The sequence below is a fragment of the Echiichthys vipera genome (genome assembly GCF_963691815.1).
Source record: "Echiichthys vipera genome assembly, chromosome: 14".
In the NCBI taxonomy this organism is placed as follows: domain Eukaryota; kingdom Metazoa; phylum Chordata; class Actinopteri; order Perciformes; family Trachinidae; genus Echiichthys; species Echiichthys vipera.
In genome coordinates, this window is record NC_139839.1 from 15,129,426 (window position 1) to 15,149,767 (window position 20,342).

Sequence of the window (20,342 nt, forward strand, 5' to 3'; positions counted from 1 at the left end):
CAGTGTTCAGAGGCGCGGGTGGATGATCCGGATGTTGACTAGTGACGCCTGGCCGCGGACAGACCACGCTGCTGCAGGAATGGACGCCTTCGACTTGTTTCGGAAACTCGGAGCTGGAGCTAAATTTGACCTGAAGAGGTTTGGTCAAGACGCCGCTCGGTTCAAGGTAAACTGAACACGTGCAGCTGATGATTTATCGCCCGGAAAATAGCGACTGAGATCAGCACGAGCCACACGCTTTGATACATTTAGGCTAATCCCGATTTGTACCAGAGTGAACGTGCGCTTCAGTGTTAGTTTTTCGGACATTTGTTGGGTGCTTTAATGTCACATTTAATGAGATGAGTGGTGGGACAACAGGTCACACAAGTGTATTAAAGTGCAGTGTAATTTTTTACAGGTTGCCAGATCTCAAGGAGGGGGAGCTTCCTCAGATGCTCTCTCTGCGATCGATTACTTTGGCACAGGATCAACCAATGGATCCCAGAGCAGTTCCATAGGACCGGAGGAGGAGGAAGAGGATGATGATGAGGAGGAGGATGATGAGGAGGAGGGAAGTGGAGATTCTGGTGCAGGAGTCAAAAGGAAGCAAAGGGATGAAGAGAAGGATGTGCAGAAAAAAAAGAAAAAGACGAAAGTAAACACAGTGGTGGTGAAAGGTAAATGATGTGGCTGTTTGCTGCTGGCGAGATGTTTTGAAAGGTCCAGATAGTTTTATATGCTTGTCCTGTTCGCTAAGTTCATAAAGCATGTAATAGTTGATGTAGCTGTCCGCGTCTAGAGACTCACTGCCGTCTTCTGTGTGATTGAAGTTGTTGGTGCACCACTGAAGGACAAAGAGGGAAGCGGCATCTCCTGGACCTCCTCGTTGGACAGAAAGATCCAAGACCTGCCGAGTAACGGGAAGGAGAAGTCCTCGCTGAAGAGGCTAAAGCATCTCCATCAGGAAAAGGTCCTCGTACAGGCACCAATAGAGATGTTTTAAGGGTTCTGAAGAATGTCAGAAAGTATATTGTACTCACATTTTCTGTCTATTTGATTTTCAGGTGAATCGTATCCGCTCTCAACACCGTATAAATGTCCATGGCTGCGACGTACCCGACCCCGTGTGCACGTTTGAAGAGCTGCAGTCCGAGTACCGTCTGAACCCGCGTGTCCTCCAGAACCTCAAGGACGCAGGGCTCACCTCCCCGACACCAGTGCAGATGCAGGCGATACCGCTCATGATGCACGTGAGTACAGACACACGTGTGCATTTGGTGGTTGGTAAATAACGCAAAGAGGGGGCGGTGGTTTTGTGAGGATTCCAGTTTTTGTCTTTTTTTTTCTCGGTCAGGCTCGGGAGCTTCTGGCCTGCGCTCCCACAGGATCAGGAAAGACTTTGGCTTTTTGTCTCCCGCTGCTCACCCACCTGCAGCAGCCGGCCAACCTCGGCTTCAGAGCTGTGGTCATCTCCCCGACCAGAGAACTGGCCAACCAGGTACACAACGCATAAACACTCGCACACAGCGGCCTGTTTGCAGTCCAGTTTATCATGATATACACCATATTTACGGATAACAAGTGAATGTGAAGACATAAGCTTCCTGGTTTTAATCCCCAAAACAACTTCAGCTACTGCTTAAAGTTGTACTCCGTAAGAACTGAGATGAGCTGTTTTTAGCGGCCTCTTTGGCAGAAAGATGTAATTGCAGGCGAGGCTGTTCTTTCAGAGCCCTCCATCTTGTCACGTTCACAGTCACTGTGTTGACTTTTTTATTTTTTGCTCATTTGTAAACTTTATTGAAACACATTCACCTCTCTACGTCCAGTCAGTCCCCTATGTTACCCTCTTAAATCCACACAAATGTTCCTATTAAACTTCTGCCCTTGCTACAAGCCCGACTCAGAAGTTGGAAGTTCCCAATTTCCGATTGCAAGTGAATGCAGCACAACCGTTTGTGGCGATCTCGGCAGACAGACCAACCGCTGTCAGCAGCGTCACTAACATGGCGCCGTATTTACATCCAGCCCTGGAACATGCAGATTGTAATACTCGGCTAAAAGTCAAGTAGATGTGCTTTCATTAGTGGGTCATTGATCAATCACCATTGTCTTAGCTCACTCTTTGATAAATAGGAACTTAAAAGACAATTAAATAGATGAAAAATCTTACAGAGTACATCTTTTAAGTCTTAAAAAGTCTTGTTAAATGGTCACACACATTTGTGTATCTATTGATTCAGTTGTGTTGTGCTGTGTTCAGACCTACAGAGAGCTGCTCCGCCTGTCAGAGGGAGTAGGATTTAGAGTTCACATCCTAGACAAAGCCTCTATGGCAGCCAAGAAATATGGGCCACAGTCAAACAAAAAATACGGTAAGGAATAGAAAACGTTTTCGCAGATGAACCAAAATCTGAAATGTGAAATGTCTTCACTGTCTACCTCCTCCATTTCTGTGCAGATATACTCGTCAGTACTCCAAATAGACTCGTCTTCCTTCTCAACCAGGATCCTCCAGCTCTCGACCTCAGCAGGTAACACTGAATCTGATGCTTTGAATTTTTTTTTCTCAAAGACGCCCTGTGAATGTTTCTTGTAAATTATACAATATATTCACTGTTACTCACTATAACATATTGTGCAAATCCTCAAGGTTGAACAAACATGTCGAATTAAAACCAATTGTTTTAAAACATTTTAAATCGTACATCGCGTACAACCATGTTTACTAGCTTGCAAACTTCTTCTTTACTGCCTTTGGCGCACAGATATGCAGCAACGGTGCCACTTGTCAATCAGTGCAATATATGAAATAAAATGTACCATAAAAGACAACAAAGTATACATTTTCCAAGATTAGTCACAGTCACCTCATGTTACTCTGAGCCAAACTTGCAAACCCTTCAAATTTCCAATTTCCTCCTTGGAACACAAAACACGTATTTCCTCTGTATTTCTTTTTATGAAATTTCTTATTCCAGTCGTGGATGTTTTGTTGCATGTCATACCCCTCTCTGTCTTCTTGTCACTGTCTCCACATTCAACTTTTAAACCAAGTCATAATACCACAAAAAAAATCATGAGGGGGAGAAAAGAAAGGTTATTGATCCTGTTTTTCTTCAGTGTGGAGTGGCTGGTTGTCGATGAGTCTGATAAGCTGTTTGAGGGCGGTAAGACAGGCTTCAGGGAGCAGCTGGCCGCAGTTTTCCTCGCCTGTTCTGGTCCGAAGGTGCGCAGGGCTTTCTTCAGCGCCACCTGCACGCAAGATGTGGAGCAGTGGTGCCGCCTGAACCTTGACAACCTGGTGTCTGTCAACATTGGACACAGGTAAAAATGTACATTAAGAACTTCTTCCTCTCATGTATCTGTATAATCCTTTTTTTCTAACCTTAGAAAAAAAATGTATTTATGATCTCAGAAATACGGCCGTGGAGTCTGTGGAACAAGAGCTGCTGTTTGTTGGGACAGAGAACGGCAAATTGGTGGCCATGAGGGATATCATCAAAAGAGTAAGGACACTCCAGATACGTTACTTTTCAAGCTTGTAAATAATTGAGTCTGTTATTTAAAGCAGTTCCTACCTTTCTGGCATTTTTACGCTTTTCTTTTGTAATCTTAAAATGCTCCTTATATGCGTATGACACACTAAAATCCACCAGGTGTTAAAACTCATCAATATATTTCTGATAAAACCTGACCAATCATTTTATTCGGTCTGAATAAAATGATTTGCCGATCTTCCTCCCTGTCATCCATCGCTCAGTTTCACTTGCGCTGATCATGCTGCGTTCCAGTGCCATGGGTTGTCCGAGGTTTCGGACCTCCAACAAGGCAAAGTTCACTGGAATGCCTGTCAAACTGAACCTCCTACTAGTGAAATCGGGGGAGAACGACCTGCCCAGAATATACTAGTAGGAGGTTCTACTTTGACAGGCACTCATGTGCACTTTGCCTAAATGGAGGTCCGAAACTTCGGACTTCCATGGCACTTGAACGCGGCATTTCTCTCTCAGCGCACATGTCGGGGAGGAGGTAGCGTCAGAGGTCAGGCAGGGGGAAGAGGGTGGGACTTCGGAGGGAAGCGCTGAGTGCTCTAACTGAGAAATGCAAGAAAGGTAAGAATTGTTTTAATACATGCTTTATTTCTCTGCAACCGAGGATTAATGAAAAAATGTCTTTCTTGCCATTTGCAGGGTTTCCTGCCTCCTATGCTGGTGTTTGTGCAGTCAATTGACAGAGCACGAGAGCTTTTCCACGAGTTGGTGTACGAGGGCATCAATGTGGATGTGATCCACGCAGACCGCACACAGCAGCAGGTACATTCAGACTCTTCATACACTGCATCATGGGTCATCTCTGTGCCACTGATGTGCAACTGTTTCAACCCTCCTCCTCTGTTGCTTTTCTTTTTCAGAGGGACAACGTAGTGAACAGTTTCCGGTCCGGTAAGATTTGGGTGTTGATCTGCACGGCTCTGCTCGCCAGAGGAATCGACTTCAAAGGAGTCAACCTCGTGCTGAACTACGACTTCCCCACCAGCTCTGTGGAGTACATCCACCGAATTGGTTAGATTTTTGTGTAATCAGTCATTTCACAATAAGATCATCCTGTATTGGGCTGAGACCATTAACTGATTAGTTGGATTTATCATCATTTATTTTGTGAAAAAACAAAAATATTTGCTGGTCACAGCTCCACAAAATTCAATTTCTTTGTTTTATATCATTTTGAATTAAATGCCTTTTGGGTTTTGACAAAGAAATTGATCTACCTGTCATATGTATATCAGTTTCTAAATGCACAATTAATGTCAACCTAATTATTTGAATCAGTGAATCAGTGTTTTTGTGAGTTTATGTTGTCATGTCATCACATTGTTGAGTATGTGTTTTGTTTGCCTGTATTTAAAAAAGAAAGTTCCCTGGACTCATCGATTCCTTCTCCTCAGGTCGGACTGGTAGAGCTGGACATCAGGGGAAGGCCATCACTTTCTTCACAGAAAATGACAAGCCACTGCTGCGCAGGTACATGGATACAAAGAAGTGCAAACTGACTTCCTTTACAGATAAATATATACACCTTGTTTTTGTGTGGGACACTAGTAATTAGGGCAGATATGACATTACGATATGTCTGCAACCACAACTTTCAAGGCTTTGTTAGCTCATGATAGGCTTTGTTGGCTCACCTCCTGAAGAGGTTTGCCAAGTAGCTGAAGGCAAAGAAGGCGAATGGCGGTTACATCCAAGCCTGAGAAGGAACCGGTGCAGGACAAAAGCAGCATACAAAGCACAATCCGCACACTTAGTATTGCAAGCTCCCAAAATTTGAAGTGTTCTACAATTTGCAAACCGTTCTGATTATATTTCTCTTTACATCTCTGTGTAACAGCATCGCTAATGTCATAAAACAAGCTGGCTGTCCCTTACCCGACTACATGGTTGGCTTCAAGAAGATACACAGGTAAAAGAGATGAATGATGACAGTGAAGTTCCACAATAACCAATGCATTTAAAGACATTTTTGCTTTTTTATTTCTTGCTTAATTGACCCGTTTTGGTAAAATGGTTATAATATCCCATGTGTGTTTGTCTGTGTTAAGCAAAGTGAAGCGGAGGCTTGAGAAGAAACCTCCCACAAGAAGCACCATTTGCACGACTCCTCGCTTCTTAATGAAGAAAAAAGGCAAAGAGCTGAATAAAGGACAGAAAGGAGAGAAGCAGGCAGCGGATGGAGAGCAGAAAGGAGAAAATGGATCTCAAACAGTAATGCAACAACAGAAAGGAGAAACGAAAAAGAAAGGACGGGAGCTGAAGAAAAGAAATAAAACGCAGAAAGAAGGGGGAAGAGATGAGCAAAAGAGGGCGCCTCAGAAGACTGGATCAAACTCCTCTGGAGCCAAGTTAAAAAAGTAAGAAAGGGGGTGCGCATAGGGGAGAACTTCCTGTAGGTTTAATTTTGAAAAATTGGCATGTATGACTTTTTATCTGACGATTCGCTTCAGAGGTATGTTTTGTTTTTCAACTCTGTCCAACAGGAAAAAGGGGAGGAAAAATAAGCCACAAAAGGAATAGAGGATAGGCGCACAAGCAGACTGACGTGGACGTTTTTATTTTATTTCTTAACTAGAACTTTCCATCTGCTTCACTGCTAGTTTTCACATTTGTGATTTGTATTTTCAGAGTATAAAATAAACAGTTTATATGAATGTATTTGTGTTATTTTGATTCAATATCCGTTGCCTTTGCCCACCGGGGACTTGTGACATCGACTGAACATTTTAACAAACATTCAAGAGAAGGCTTTAATGTGTGATGGAGTGATGAATGATTAGCTTCAACTAACAAGCTAGAAGCATGTACACTTAACAAAATACGGGTGTTATACTTTAAGTTTCAAAGTCTTAGTAGTATAGTTAGTAATACATATAGTGTTATTTTAAAAAAGGCATAGACCTTAAACCTGGAGAGAAGAAAGCTAAATATAGTATTAAGTATTTTGCTATTTTTCATGAATAAAAAAAAAAGCATATCCAGTGCAATTTCTAACAAATAATATCTCACGTAAGCTCCCACAGTCTTGTTTTAACATAAACACATATTCAAATAGTTCTTGGAAAAAGTACTCAAAACAGTTTCTAACCAAAGTGTTTTCTAAAAACTGTGCTATTACTTAGTAGGTTCATTTCTTTAAAACAAAGGAAAATATATGTACACAACTAAAGGTTGCACCACCACCGACAACAAAATATTAACACTCGAAATCCGATTGATATACAGAAAGTTTTTTTTCTCTCCAAACTTTATTTAGAACAATTCAGTCTTTAAAACTACATTAAAAGTATATTGAGTTTGCATTTCCCCAAACAATATAAACAAAAATGGAAACAAAACAAAGTACATTGTACATAAATAATGATGTAAAAATACTTAAGGCAAGGCATTATCTCATTTTATCAGACAGTACAATGGTCCTCAAATAGGTTTCTATACACAAATAAATCAATGTATCACTCATTTGTAATTTGAGGCCCTATCAATACATCACAGACATTTTATATATATATGTGTGTGTGTGTGTGTGCGCGCGCGCGCGTGTGTGTGTAATAGCTAGTTGGCATCAGCTAATGTTTGTAAATAAGAAAGATATTTTTTTTAAATTCATTTTTAGGCCGATTAAGTAAGGTTTTCTGATTTTTCCATTTACATGGGTTCAGCTTTGTTAACGTATCGCGATACATCTGCTGTGAGATCTCGCCCATGCATTATACTGCAGGAAACCCCGTTTAGCCTTCCTTTCTCAACATGGCACCGAAGGTGAAGAAGGAAGGTTCGTCAATCTAATCATTTTGAATGATTTAAATCGTACAATTTACACTCATATTGCACCCGGTGTCCATGAGATATTTTCGAAATGTAATGATAAACTTACCGTGTTTGAATTCACCTCAGGATAATGCTGTGAACTGTCTAAATATGTAGATAACGCGGACTGTCTCCGGCATGTATCCTAGAACGTGATGCTAAGCTAATATTAGCATGTTGACGATGTCTAGTTACTGCCTTTATACAGCACAGTCTATTGGGGACACGTCTTATTCTGTTAACGTTGATATGTCCTAATAACAATATGCCTAGCTATCATGTAATGTGGTTGTAGAATAGCTGTTTTGTGATGTTAACACTTGCTGTGTAACGTTGCCTCAGCGGCGTTTGAAGCTACACGTGATAGCAGTTTAAGTTGCTGTTAATGTTAAAAGACATTAAATACAGTATCTTTAGCATGCCCATTCAGTCTTATGCAGCGTTGGTATTTTTGAGCACTGAAGGGTTGAAATGTCCATAAACTCAGAGAATCAGATGTGTAGTGTATTGTATTGCATATGTCCTGAAAAGTGTGCTTTGGTCGCCGTGTAATCACACCGCTCATCCATTTTAAGGCAGACAGATGTCCTGTAGCTTCATAGAGATGTGGGGACTGTATTAATGTTAGTCTGCCAAAATGTCGCTTTCACAGATTCCTAAAGGGAATATTAAACCCTGGTCAGCTTTAAATCTGATCCAAGGGCTCATCTTAGATGCGTAAACTGTTGTTTACATGTCAACTGCTTGAAATGGAGAGTAGGGACTTGCTGTTTGCAACATTTCACAGATGTATAGTGGTATATTAACAAATAAACTAGAGGTGCATGAAGACCTGACCAATTAACAGGGGTATTTTTCTATTTGAGCTGGCCCTGCCAAAACGTATGCCAAGTCGAAGGCCCTTGAAGGATATATATATATATATATATATATATATATATATATATATATATATATGGATTAAACCTGGTGCAAATGATGGTAAAGCGATCAAAGCATGAAAAAGCATGATTCCAGCTTTATAAACTTCTGATGCACCCAACCGAAATGTTTACACATGAGGGAGCCGGGGCGTTTCTAACTTCTAGGTCAGCCATCAAAAATGTTATCCATGTAGCAAAAGTGGTCAACGTAGATCCTCGAAACTTCTCAAGTCTCCGATTGTAAATAAAATTCGATACCATAGATTGTACTAAGCACCTTCCTTTTACTGTTCAGGCCTGACTGAGAACGTGGTGTGCGTTCATCTCGCACCAGATTACAATGTCTAACAATGGTATTTCTTTGTTTAAGCTGTCCCTGCCAAAACTGAGGCCAAGTCAAAGGCCCTGAAGGCCAAGAAGGCTGTGCTCAAGGGCGTACACAGCCAGAGGAAGAAGAAAATCAGGACTTCTCCCACCTTCCGTCGCCCCAAGACCCTCCGTCTGCGCAGGCAGCCCAAGTATCCTCGCAAGAGTGCTCCTCGCAGGAACAAGTGAGTTTTAGTGACTGCATGCGTCTGACAAATACAGCGATTTAACCTGGTGCATATGATGGTAAATGCGATCAAAGTATGAAAAGGCATGATTCCAACTTTATAAACTACTGATGCACCCAACTAGAATATTTTTAAATGAGAACAATAAGTAAGGGCACATGCGTATGTGTCATGATACAGTCTTGGATATTAACCAGATAAAGGTTCTGGATTTGGGTTTTTTGGCCTAATGTATATTTTTTTTCCCTGCAGGTTGGATCACTATGCTATCATCAAGTTCCCCTTGACAACAGAGTCCGCCATGAAGAAGATTGAGGACAACAACACACTTGTGTTCATTGTGGACGTCAAGGCAAACAAACACCAGATTAAACACGCAGTCAAGAAGCTGTATGACATCGACGTCGCCAAAGTGAACACACTCATCAGGTAGATATCTTTATTCAGACTGAGCTGAATGCCATTTTCACAATGTCTGTTTTGGGAACTGGAAAACCCACAACAGACCATTGATATTTTAACGTTCTACTACATAAAACACGTTGATAAATACCACACCCTTGAATTTTGAAGCCTGTACTAAAAGTGGCTGAATGAGACTACAAATGTTAGCATGCAGTACTATTTAAATCAGTTGGAAGCTAGTGGGTAGAGTAGTTTAAGTCTAACAGATGTTTACTTTTGGGATATCATTTACACAACAAAAATCATAAAAGTGGTCATTTATATATCAAACTGTTGGCCACATCCTATTGAATAAAGAATCACATCCAATTTTCTGCAATAATCAAGGGAAAAGTCCTATTGGCTTTTTGTTAAAGGAGCCGGGGCGATGCTAACTTCCCGGGGCAGGTCTACAAAAGTGTCATCCGTGCAGCACTACTTAATCCATACAAGTGGTCATTGGTGTATTGGCTCAGTGTAATCACATCTATGGTTGTAGTTTTTGTTGGACTCCGGAGGAGAACAGTCTCTGGGCGATTGTAGGATAGACCTCTCCAGACATAACATGTGGAAAGACAAATTGAACATATTGAAATGTGGTCAACCTAGGTTCTCAAAGCTCCAATTGTAAGTAAAAACTTGATACCATGTTTTACTAACCTTCCCTTTACTGTTCAGGCCTGACGGTGAGAAGAAGGCGTACGTTCGTCTCGCACCAGATTACGATGCGTTGGATGTTGCAAACAAGGTGAGTCTTAATCATTTAATGGGGTGAAAGAGGTGTTTTTTGAAAGCTAAAAGTTGTCAATCCTGTGCAAGTGATGTAAACTTTATTTACGTCTGAATGTCCATGATGCATTCAAAGGAACCACTGATGCCAGATAGTACAGGTATAGATGTATTCATTCTGTTGACAAAACATTGTGTAATTTGTCCATTTCTTCTTCACAGATTGGCATCATCTAAACTGGCTGAAGAGACTTGTGGAAAAATAAATATTTGTATAAACTACAACTGATTCAGTGTCCTCGTTTGAGTTGTCTTCACACATGGGTACATACACTGAGGTTCTACATGCTTTCAGCAACACTGGCTTATTTAGGATTCATGTTTTTCAGGACGTGAAAGATTTGTTAGCGGAGACAATTCATAGTTTTTTTATATGAAGGAAAAGGGAGCCTATTACAGCTCTTGAGTAAATTGTGTGGATAGAACATGTTCAAGAAGTAAATCAGACTTTAAGGAGTGCATGTTTGGTAGAAGTGTCTGAAAGCATCGATCTGTCTTCAGTTACGCTTGGTGCAAGTTTACAAAACCATACCGGGGCTTCTGTTCAGATTCACATTTACCAGCAGCCCTGATCAGTGGGAGTTTTACAAGATAGTTGTTTTTCACTCAAAGTACAGGTGCAACTTCTAATGCCATTCTATAATGTTGGCTTCATACTATTGCTGTATGTTTGCTTCTGATCCAACTTAAGCCCTGAATGGTATTAATAACAAAACAAACGTGTTTGTTGAACTGGGATCTTAAACTATAGATGGAAAGTCATTGCTAGTCAACAGTCTTGGTCCTTGTTAACTTCCTGTCAAACTTAACAGGACATTATCCGGGACATGTTTAGGTTTACAACTGTGAAATGGTCGGTCATACCAGTACTGCTCATGCATAATTGAAAAGCATGTAGAGTGGACTACACGCAAGTACCAAGTTTAATTGTGTATACTTTAACAGAATAAACAGTCGGTACAGAGCGTTTAACTGAATATTGTCTGGTGCAAGTTCAGGTAAAACTATCACCAGATGAGACTGAGAAAAGGAACTTGTACATGTTTTAGTAAGGAACAGAATATATAACCAGATTTTATTTAAAATAAATACAATAACTAGATAAGAGATGGAGAGTATACAATAATTCACAAAAGTCAGTTCAATTCAATAGCTAGAAGACAGAAGCCCTGCAGTAAATATGATGGTATTAGTACAGGCTTTTAGATAATCCTTATGTTACTTGGCTAGTTTTTGGATACACTTAAGTGCTGATCTACTTATGACAACTACCATTTACACTCGCTTTGTTTGATATTTTCTCTTAACCAAATTATCAGCCATAAATCAACACCTCAGGTCACAATTACTAATCTGTAGCTGCTTCTGTAATCATGATTTACAGTCATTGTTGCCTCTACTTCACAAACTAGAGGCTTAATGAACATCTGACCATGTAAAACATTTAAACAATCACACTGATATTTACTGCAGGGCTGGTCAGTGCTGCGTGACTTTCAAGATTAATCTTTATAATACAATCATATTGTTAAATGGAAATAATAAAAGTTCCTAACTGTGTAATGTCATGTAAAATGTAATGGATAAAAGTGGTACACTGCTAAAAATATAGCCAATAAAAGTATGATACCAACCCGAGTGTTGAATAGCATAAGAGATGAATGTATTGTTACATCTCTGCGGATAAGGTTATGTCTGTCAGCTGTATATAAATGTATATCATATTGCTTAAATTCAATCACATTGTGAGACTGCAGGAACTCAGCTCGCAGCCTCCTGGTTATGAGAGGAAGGTACGGACCGTGCCCTTAACTAGGCCCCTGCAGATTGGGCACTTTCGCAGTGAAGGTGCACACTCTTTGCACACCACCAGGTGTCCACATGGGATGAAGACAATGTTGACTTCTTTATCCATACACACCTTGCAGGTACGCTCCTCCTGCAGGCGACGCAGCTGTTCCTCCATGGGGAGGTCTGCAGACAAAAAGATTCCACCTTAAAATCCAAGGTGTTGGGCTATATTCCCGCTTGATGATATAAAAGCAATTTAATGGTACTCGGCCAGTTCCCCTTAACACACATTTCCCAAAAGGAAAGTAACCCGTTCTTCTTCCATGAAAATTACCCAGTTTTCATTTAACAAACATTAAGGAATTTGACATTATGCGACCATCATTGAGTAAAGATCAACAACTTTAAAATGGAAATTACAAAATGCTTCAGAGTTAAAACTATTAAGCACAAAACCTTAAACCGGCAGGATGGTAAGTGCAGCCTGAGGCGCAAGTGTGTCTTAATACCTGAAAGATCTTGGCTTGGTGATGCAGCTTCGTTTGATTGGGCTGAAGATGAGAAAGACAATAAATGGTTAGGTCAATACACAAGACAATATGCTCTAAGTTAAAACCATACTTGGCACTTCTTGAAAGCAATGTTTTTCTTATTGGCCAACTATATCAAAGGCTTTCTACTTTAATGTACACGGTCTGAGCACATATTGTATGTTCTTTCTGGGACGACTGCAGTCAGAAAATACTGTATGTTGTCTGAAAGACATACCCATGAGATCTCTGAGCAGGTGAACATCATTTTTCTGGATCCAGTTGCGGAAGACCTCGGCTGCGGCGTTTCCCTTGGTGAGGACGAGCTCTATTAGCCTGGCGGTTTGCTGCTGGGCCGACGTCTGAGCCTTAAGACCGCTATACTCCTCTGGAGCTATAGGTTAACAGGGAGGAGATAGTCACAAATGAGAGGTTTCTGAACTCTGGATGCTACAGCTGCATCATCACTCTAATTATTCTGTAAGAATATTTATATGACTTTCACTTGGCAGTCATACTGATGATTGATGAGCTTCTATATTATCTCACTATAACCTGAAGTACTGTGCGTATTACTGTATGAGAAAATGAAATAAAATGGCGAAATGTGACTGATTATTATATAACACCATCAACTGTTCAGCCCCAACTGGCTCATGGGAAAACTTCTGACATTAAGTCAATCAACTAAACCCGAATCCATTGATCCTTCAGTTACTTACTTATTGTATGGGTTCTCTCATTTACTATACCTTACCTAGCACTGAATAGAATTGCTTGAATTACTATATTTCTACACTTATAATCCAAATTAGTTCAAACTATGCAACTAAGCAGTTGAAATAGTAACTAGTAACTATAGTAACTCATTAACTGTCCTTTCTACTAATGGAGTTAAACATTTAAAAGATGTGGCAACAATAACAATAACAATAAAAGAAAAAGGAGAAACATACAGATCACATTTTGCTCTCTTAAATGCTCCAGCACCGGCTCTACACTCTTCAGACGCTGGATCAACGCTGCCTGGTGTCTCTTCACAAAGGTGAAACCATCTGAAACAAAAGAAGACAATAAAAGGAATTTTAACATTTCAAATGTTTACTGGTGTGAGAGTTGCTGATAGTTCTACAAACGCTGGATTTCATGGTTGTTCATTTTCATGCACCATTTTCGTCAACTGTACCTGATGCCATCGCTTCCGCCAGCATCTCTCGCTCCTCCTCCCTTTTCTGGTCCTCGGCACTGAGCAGGTCTGAAACCAGCTCCTGGACTGTTCTGTAGTTTTCTCCGCTGGTCAGGATCTTGCTCTGGACTGTTTGTTTGACTAGACTACGCTCAAAGCCCATCTCTAAAGCAGACTTGATCACAGGGGTGTCCATCATGACAGCGTCCTCGGATCGCTCCTCTCCTGGACCAAGGTGAACCACTGAGAGAAAGAGAGAGTAGAAACGTCAGGCTGCGTGACATAGCTTCCTAACTTTTTATCCTTTTTGGAAAATTGTATGTCTTTGGACTCTTTAAACCAAGGGTGTCACTCTGATCCAGTAAAGGGCCGTGTGTTCTTGCTTGGTTGTAATGAAAATCTGCAGCCACACGGCCCTTTACTGGATCAGTTTGACACCCCTGCTTTAAACCCTTTATATTGTATAATTCGGTTTCAATAAGCTCCATTTATAAGACACACAACTAATCATTTCAAACTCACCAGGTGGATCCACAAACTCTCTGGAGCTGCTGTCCCCATTTGTTAAGAGCTTTTGGAGAGAAAACATAAAAATAAGCTATCTTTTTTTTTTTTTTAGATGACTTGTTTTAAGCCAAATGTTTGAACATATGCTCTCGACTGACCTGTTCAAACAGTCGAGGGAAGCGAGCCTGGATCTGGTGAACAAACTCTTGTCCCTTCTCCTGGAGCAAATATTCACACCTGTGATTAACCAGAGATACAAGAATAAAATCATTTATATTTTAACTACGGTACAAAGTGCTCTGTATGACACATTGACACCAAATTAAACAATCACTTAAAAAGCTAAATTTCAAACTGCAGCATTTACCGAGGGAACCATTTAGCATGTTCCACCCAAGGATCATCTCCGGACTCCCAGCATCGCAGGCCTCCGTCACAGCAGAAACACTTGACATCATCGTTACGACCTTGAGGGCAAACAAAGAGCTTTCAGTATAAAAAAGTGGTTTTAGGGGGTTTCATTGAAAGAGGGAGAGAAAAAAAAAACATTGGGATAATGACAACAATGACTGTTTCGGTTTGAAACTTATGGGACTACAGGTCTGTTTCTCATCTTTTACTTCCTCTTTTGCTTGAACCTTTGGTAGTAAACTAATGACATATGAATGCTATATTTAGTCTTAACATGAGATTGTGTGTAAACCAGGTGTCCCTGAAAAGATTACTGTCAGGACTTTCCAGCTCAAATGAAAAACTAGACAAAAAATGTCTGCAGTGGACAACCCCAAAATCATGAGGGGGGAAAGTCTTGCAAAGAAGGGAAATTTATTACTTCACTCCAATCTTTCATCTGGACATTATCAGTAAATTTTGTGTTAGACTTTCAAGATGTTTTAAATGACAGCATTTACATTTTTAGGCTGCATCTTGTTCTAGAAGTATAGACCTAATGACCCTATCCTATCCTAAGTATTTGCTATGAAAAAAAGATACATTATATTAGACTTTATGGGAGCATAGCTTATGCTGTGGTCTTCATAGAAAGTTAAAGTAAATCTAGTAAGTTAGTAAAATGCATTCAGGCTTTCACAATAAAAACAATTCTGAATTAATATGTGGAAAAGTGTGCAACAAGTTGTAAACACAACACTGGCATTATCTCAATATAAAGTTGATATTACAGTTGTGTTAGCAAACAGTTACTTACACATCCAGCAGACATGGAGCAACATTAGCATTGCGTTCCTTTTTTGGCCATTTAGATGAATGCCTCTAAATTATCAGGTCACTGTGACAGAATAATGTTTGTCTCTCAAAATTTTTCCTTACCTACATAGTAGAAGCCAGCTTTAGACAGCTGGTCAGGCCTGACAGGGATACGAGACGGCCAGTTGACAAAAGTGAGCAGCCTCTCATCACTCTGCTGCATGGCAGGGTTGGACACATTACTTAGGGCTGAGGCTCCTGAAGACAGTTGAGACGTTACTCCTCCAGACGCAGGTCCGGCCAGCGACACATTGTCAGCTCTGTCCCCCCGCACAAAACGACAGTTTGGATAATGCCTCTGGTGCTCGGATACCGCTCTGTCACCTGGCTCCCAGTTACTCAACTGCAAATACAAACAAAAACGTCTATCATGTTTATTGTTCAACATATGAACATCCTAACACACACTTGAATGGTGCTGCCTGTATTTTTAAGGTGGCTGTACTGTAGTCTGTGCCCTGCGATAGACTGGCGTCCGGCCCATGGTGTACCCTGCCTCACACCCAATGTCAGCTGGGATCGTCTCCAGCCCCCCGCGACCCCGATAGGGACAAGCGGTTGAAGATGAATGAATGAATGAATGTACTGTAGTCTGATGCCAACTTCTGTCAGTAAACACACATAAGTTTTTTATAATAAATCTTTGTTGAGTGTTCCTATAACCGGTGTACGGCAGAATAAGTCAAATTTAAACAAACAAAGAAATGCACAAATAATAAGTAAGAGTTGCGTGATACACTATTCAACATTAGTAGGGGCAAAATAATGACAAAATGTAGGGATTTAAAAGAAGATAATCAATCCAGTCAAAATGGATAGGAACTCTAAAATGTGTGTTTTAGCCTCTGATTCAAGCATCAGGTAAGAACTTATTTTGAATAACAGCCCAGGGATAATTACACAGCAACCTGGTTCGTGTCCCTGAGATGACACACACCTGTCCCCCGCAGCTGAAGCAGGCCACTCGATCGCCTTGGCCCAGGTAGTAGAAGCCTGCCTTGGCGAGCTCAGCAGGAGTTATGATGGAGAGCGTCCAGGGGTGGAAGGAGTCCAGGCGGTCCTGCTCTCTGCGCATGCTTGGGTTGTGGCATGTTGGTCTCTGGTGGGACATGTCCTCTACACCACGAGAGCTGAGTGGGCTGGAGGGCGGTGGAGCAGAGAAGCCCATATTTAGATAGCCCCCTGGCTCTTCACCTTGGCTTACGGTCGGGTTAGGAGCAGCTGGGCCTGAACCAGAAAGCTAAAAGACAAAAAATACAAAATATTAAGATTTTACATAGGCAGCTAAATGCTACGAGGAAAGGCAACTACAGTAGTCAGAAATGTTTAGATCAATATATGAAGTATAATCATTGCTCACAATTTACTATTCTTTAGCTATGATTTTTCAAGATATATGGACATCTTTCTTCTCCAAAGTATATCTCTTATCTTTTTTAAGAACTTTCCAGATATCTTACTGGTATGGCTGGAGCAATGCGGAGTGGGGAGAAAGCGGAGTGAGAGGAGGAAAGAAGGTTAGCCGTAGACGGGAGGCTCTGGATGAAGGAGCAGGAAGGAGAGAGCTGTCTGTGTTTCTCTGTTGGACAGTCTCCGACTTGCCAGCCCTCTGCTGTCACGTTACACCTGAAACACTGCACGCGGTCGCCCACGCCAGTGTAGAACCAACCCGCCCTCGCCAGACTTCGCTCTGTGACTCCCGAAGCTGGGAATCGAGCAAAGGTAGAGATGCGGAAGAGCTCTGGGGATAAAAACATCAAAACTTTGACACATTTCCTTAAGATTGGAAATTATCAGTAGGTCAGAAACAATTATCAATAATATTTATATCTGATAAAACGAGACAATGAAAGAGACTGGTACCTGAAGAGTTATCATACTGCAGGTCAGGAGGAGGTCCGTTGCGACACAACCCCATCAAAAACTGGTTGTTTTTGAGTTGAACAAGTGTTTCCATTTTTGGTTTTAAGTTTAGAAATACAAAAGACAAAAGAGATGTCCGTCAAAGGGAGAGGGGTTTGAGAAAACCCAAGGTCTTGCTTTCTCACACCGACACACACTCACACAGCAATGTAAAATAGATCAGGGGGTGTCGGGTTAACTCAAAACAAAAGTGAAGGGACAGTGAAGAGTAAAAAAGAAAGTGAGGCTTGGCGTGTGAAAGTATGAAATTTAGTCCAGAAGAAAAAAAACTACCAGTCCAGCAACCACTATCATCACACAGTACTTAAATCCTTGGGCACCTCATGCAGTCTGTTTGTCATTTATTTTTCTCAAACATCACATTCCCTACATGTAGCCTAGAGTATACTTTACACCTAGATCCATTTTACTTTACATCTGAACATTCAACTGCTGAAACGTCAAGATTTCTTCTTCAGTTACAGCCCCAGTGGATGTACAAGCAACAAAACACATCCTATGCAGTAAAAAAGGATGGACTATTTTAAAAGGCGCTATTAAAATGCATCCTCAAATCGATAATCAGAACATTACAATGTGCTCAGATCAACCAGGATCAGTGTATACTTTAGTAGCTTGTGTATTCAGCACAGGCATGTCTAACCATTCAAACTTAAACACGCAGTATGTGATTATGTGTACCAACATTAGAAATTAAATAAGTGCCTCAAGCATGCGCGCACACACATACAAAGACCAAGGGATATGTGCTCTCAAACCCCTCCCCCCATCTCAGACATCCCTTTTGTAGGTGTCTAAGCCGCCATAATTGAACACCAAAAACCCAATAAGAAAAATGTAATCCTCCTTCGGTTAGGATGATGGATATTCCCCTTTAGTTGATACCAGGACCTTAAGAAATACAGAAAAAAAAAACAAAGTCAGAAGGTTTAAATCTATTAACTTTATTTTGAAGGATAATGAATACATATAGACCTTTAATGGCCACTGTCTTATAGTGTTAAATTGAAAAATATTGCACATGATGAGGAAAGGTAATATTGAACATTATATTGATATTATTATTCTCCTCTTTTCTGGAGTTAAGGTGGTAAGGCTATGACAAGCTGCTTGATTAAACTTTCAACTAAAGACTTTTAGGGTGGTGTCACAAAAACACACCGTGGGCGTGTGTTTGTGTTTCTAAGTGTGTATGTCTTTGCGTATATCTGTGTGTATGTTTTGCTTTTATTTTCTGTAAGGCACTTTGCTCTACGGTCAAAGTATGAAAAGTGCCATATAAATAAAGAATAATTTGAAAAACTCAACTAAGGTACTATTTGTCATCACTGGTATTTTCTTCGGGGTATGCTGGGTACTTTCCTCAGCGTGTAACTGGTAACTAGGATACGCGACTATTCACCACACACTTCCTGTTTTTAGCCCTGGTTATGTTGTGGTTCTGCTTCTAGCTAACATTAGTTACGTCGTTTACGGTTATATTTATGAGGGGAATTGAGACTGGTCTTGAAACTGGTTTGGGCAGTCAAACATTAATTAAGATATACATATTTGCTAGCAGTTGTCGAATGACGTGCCAGTCAACGCCCCACATAAACCTGTTTCACGACATCAACGGACATTAGCTTGCTAACGCTAGCCTCCGCTAACGGCCAAAGCTTCCTCGTTTATCTGCAGCAGACGGGAAATAACACCGTCTGGTTTGAGTGAAGCCGACATATGAGACGATATAACAAGTCCTTTCCAGTCGTGTGACTTACTCACCGTTCCGTAATTCAGTCGGTGTATGGAAAGTCCCAGTGTGACGGAGAGACTCGTCACAGAAACACCGCCTCTTTCTGGTTCCGGTTATCGGTGAAAGGAAAGCTACAGAAGATTAAACTTGGTTAGAAATCCCTCAGGTAAATACGAAAAGTCCCCGTGTTAGAATTAATTAGATGTAAATTTAAAAGAAGATATTTTGAACATGCAAAACCGAAAAGGTCATACAGAAAATTCTTATATTACACAACTAGAAAACATAGAGATACATGAATAAATGTATTTATTTATTTATTTGATATGTCCGAAAAGAAGTATACACTTATTTTATCCCACCCTCTATAACTCATTGTATGTTAGTTAACAGCTTCCTCTGTCATACATTTATTTTATTTATTTATTTAATTTTTATTATTATTATGATATTTGTATTATTTTCCAAACTCAACCACATTTTTGTAACGTTACTTAACTATCTTACAAAATACAATTTATTTCTCATATATTCCTATCAAATAGATATTATAATGTCTTACATATTTATTTAATTAATCAAGAATTATAAACGTATTGTTATAATTACAATTTCTTGTAAAATATGTTTTAAATTGATAAAAAAAAAGTGAATGAAACTCCCATTTGCAACCTGCAGAAAACTGCAGAAGTGCAATTTGGATCCCTATGAAGTGGTGGGAAAAGTACTCATATATTTTAAGTAAATGTAGCAATACCACTGTAAAAATACTCTGTTAAAACTAAAAGTCTTACATTCAAGATCTCACTTGAGTAAAAGCAAAATGTACTAAAAGTATTAAAGCAGATGTACTCGTTGGGTTGGGCCAAGTGATCCTTTTCAAGGAGTTATCTTATTTATACAAGTCATATAATTGGGATATTATCAAATAGTCTTCAATACATAGCCACATTTAAATGTTACAGCTGGTATCCACTTTGGATAGTTTAATCTACAGTAACTAGTAACTCCAGCTGTCACATAAATGCAGTAAATGCATTAAAATAAGCCTCCTATATTTCCCTCTGATGTGTAGTGGAGTTGAAGTATAAAGTAACGTTAAACTGAAACATTCAAGAACCTCAAACATGTATTTAGAGTACTTGAGTAAATGAGTTACTAGTTACAAAAACCTGTGACTTACTATGTAAGAATATTACAGTTAAAATAATGGTCCAAGGAATATTCTCATAAGACAGGATACTTACATAGAGGCCTTGTAGAAGACGAGTCAGATGGTTACCACACAAAGAGCCATGTCATGTCAACAGATTAGTTCAGTGTGTCGTACTTCCCCTTACTTTCTGTT

The 20,342-nt window shown here is 40.2% G+C and overlaps 3 protein-coding genes across 3 annotated transcripts; 2 read left to right on the plus strand and 1 right to left on the minus strand.

Annotated features, from left to right (window-relative positions):
* Positions 1–45: 45 nt before the first annotated feature.
* ddx52 (DEAD (Asp-Glu-Ala-Asp) box polypeptide 52) lies at positions 46–6,194 on the plus strand. Its single transcript, XM_083927618.1, has 15 exons — positions 46–166; positions 401–659; positions 813–952; positions 1,047–1,232; positions 1,337–1,480; positions 2,246–2,357; positions 2,444–2,516; positions 3,106–3,309; positions 3,401–3,491; positions 4,176–4,298; positions 4,397–4,547; positions 4,931–5,006; positions 5,374–5,445; positions 5,585–5,893; positions 6,020–6,194. Exons 1-15 carry the CDS (start codon positions 80–82, stop codon positions 6,054–6,056), a joined length of 2,064 nt encoding a protein of 687 aa, XP_083783744.1. The 5' UTR covers positions 46–79; the 3' UTR covers positions 6,057–6,194.
* Positions 6,195–7,261: 1,067 nt separating this feature from the next.
* Positions 7,262–10,281, plus strand: rpl23a (ribosomal protein L23a). Its single transcript, XM_083927641.1, has 5 exons — positions 7,262–7,311; positions 8,640–8,820; positions 9,076–9,252; positions 9,946–10,015; positions 10,219–10,281. Exons 1-5 carry the CDS (start codon positions 7,287–7,289, stop codon positions 10,231–10,233), a joined length of 468 nt encoding a protein of 155 aa, XP_083783767.1. The 5' UTR covers positions 7,262–7,286; the 3' UTR covers positions 10,234–10,281.
* A 686-nt stretch (positions 10,282–10,967) lies between these two features.
* On the minus strand, positions 10,968–20,295 carry birc2 (baculoviral IAP repeat containing 2). Its single transcript, XM_083927620.1, has 14 exons — positions 20,242–20,295; positions 19,024–19,125; positions 17,200–18,150; positions 16,797–17,077; positions 16,274–16,576; positions 15,400–15,679; positions 14,438–14,537; positions 14,229–14,307; positions 14,086–14,134; positions 13,564–13,806; positions 13,334–13,432; positions 12,616–12,771; positions 12,357–12,398; positions 10,968–12,030 (listed from the first exon to the last, which is right to left on the minus strand). Exons 3-14 carry the CDS (start codon positions 17,291–17,293, stop codon positions 11,837–11,839), a joined length of 1,920 nt encoding a protein of 639 aa, XP_083783746.1. The 5' UTR covers positions 17,294–18,150; positions 19,024–19,125; positions 20,242–20,295; the 3' UTR covers positions 10,968–11,836.
* Positions 20,296–20,342: the final 47 nt, after the last annotated feature.

Coding starts and splice junctions, on each gene's coding strand:
- ddx52 (XM_083927618.1), top strand. CDS start 80: ATGGACGCCTTCGACTTGTTTCGGAAACTCGGAGCTGGAGCTAAATTT. Junction 953..1,046: donor AGCATCTCCATCAGGAAAAG/GTCCTCGTACAG, acceptor TTTGATTTTCAG/GTGAATCGTATCCGCTCTCA. Junction 5,446..5,584: donor GGCTTCAAGAAGATACACAG/GTAAAAGAGATG, acceptor GTCTGTGTTAAG/CAAAGTGAAGCGGAGGCTTG.
- birc2 (XM_083927620.1), bottom strand. CDS start 17,293: ATGGAAACACTTGTTCAACTCAAAAACAACCAGTTTTTGATGGGGTTG. Junction 15,680..16,273: donor GCTTCAGCTGCGGGGGACAG/GTGTGTGTCATC, acceptor TTGTATTTGCAG/TTGAGTAACTGGGAGCCAGG. Junction 13,433..13,563: donor GGCGGAAGCGATGGCATCAG/GTACAGTTGACG, acceptor CTTTTGTTTCAG/ATGGTTTCACCTTTGTGAAG.
- rpl23a (XM_083927641.1), top strand. CDS start 7,287: ATGGCACCGAAGGTGAAGAAGGAAG. Junction 7,312..8,639: donor ACCGAAGGTGAAGAAGGAAG/GTTCGTCAATCT, acceptor TCTTTGTTTAAG/CTGTCCCTGCCAAAACTGAG. Junction 9,253..9,945: donor AAAGTGAACACACTCATCAG/GTAGATATCTTT, acceptor TTTACTGTTCAG/GCCTGACGGTGAGAAGAAGG.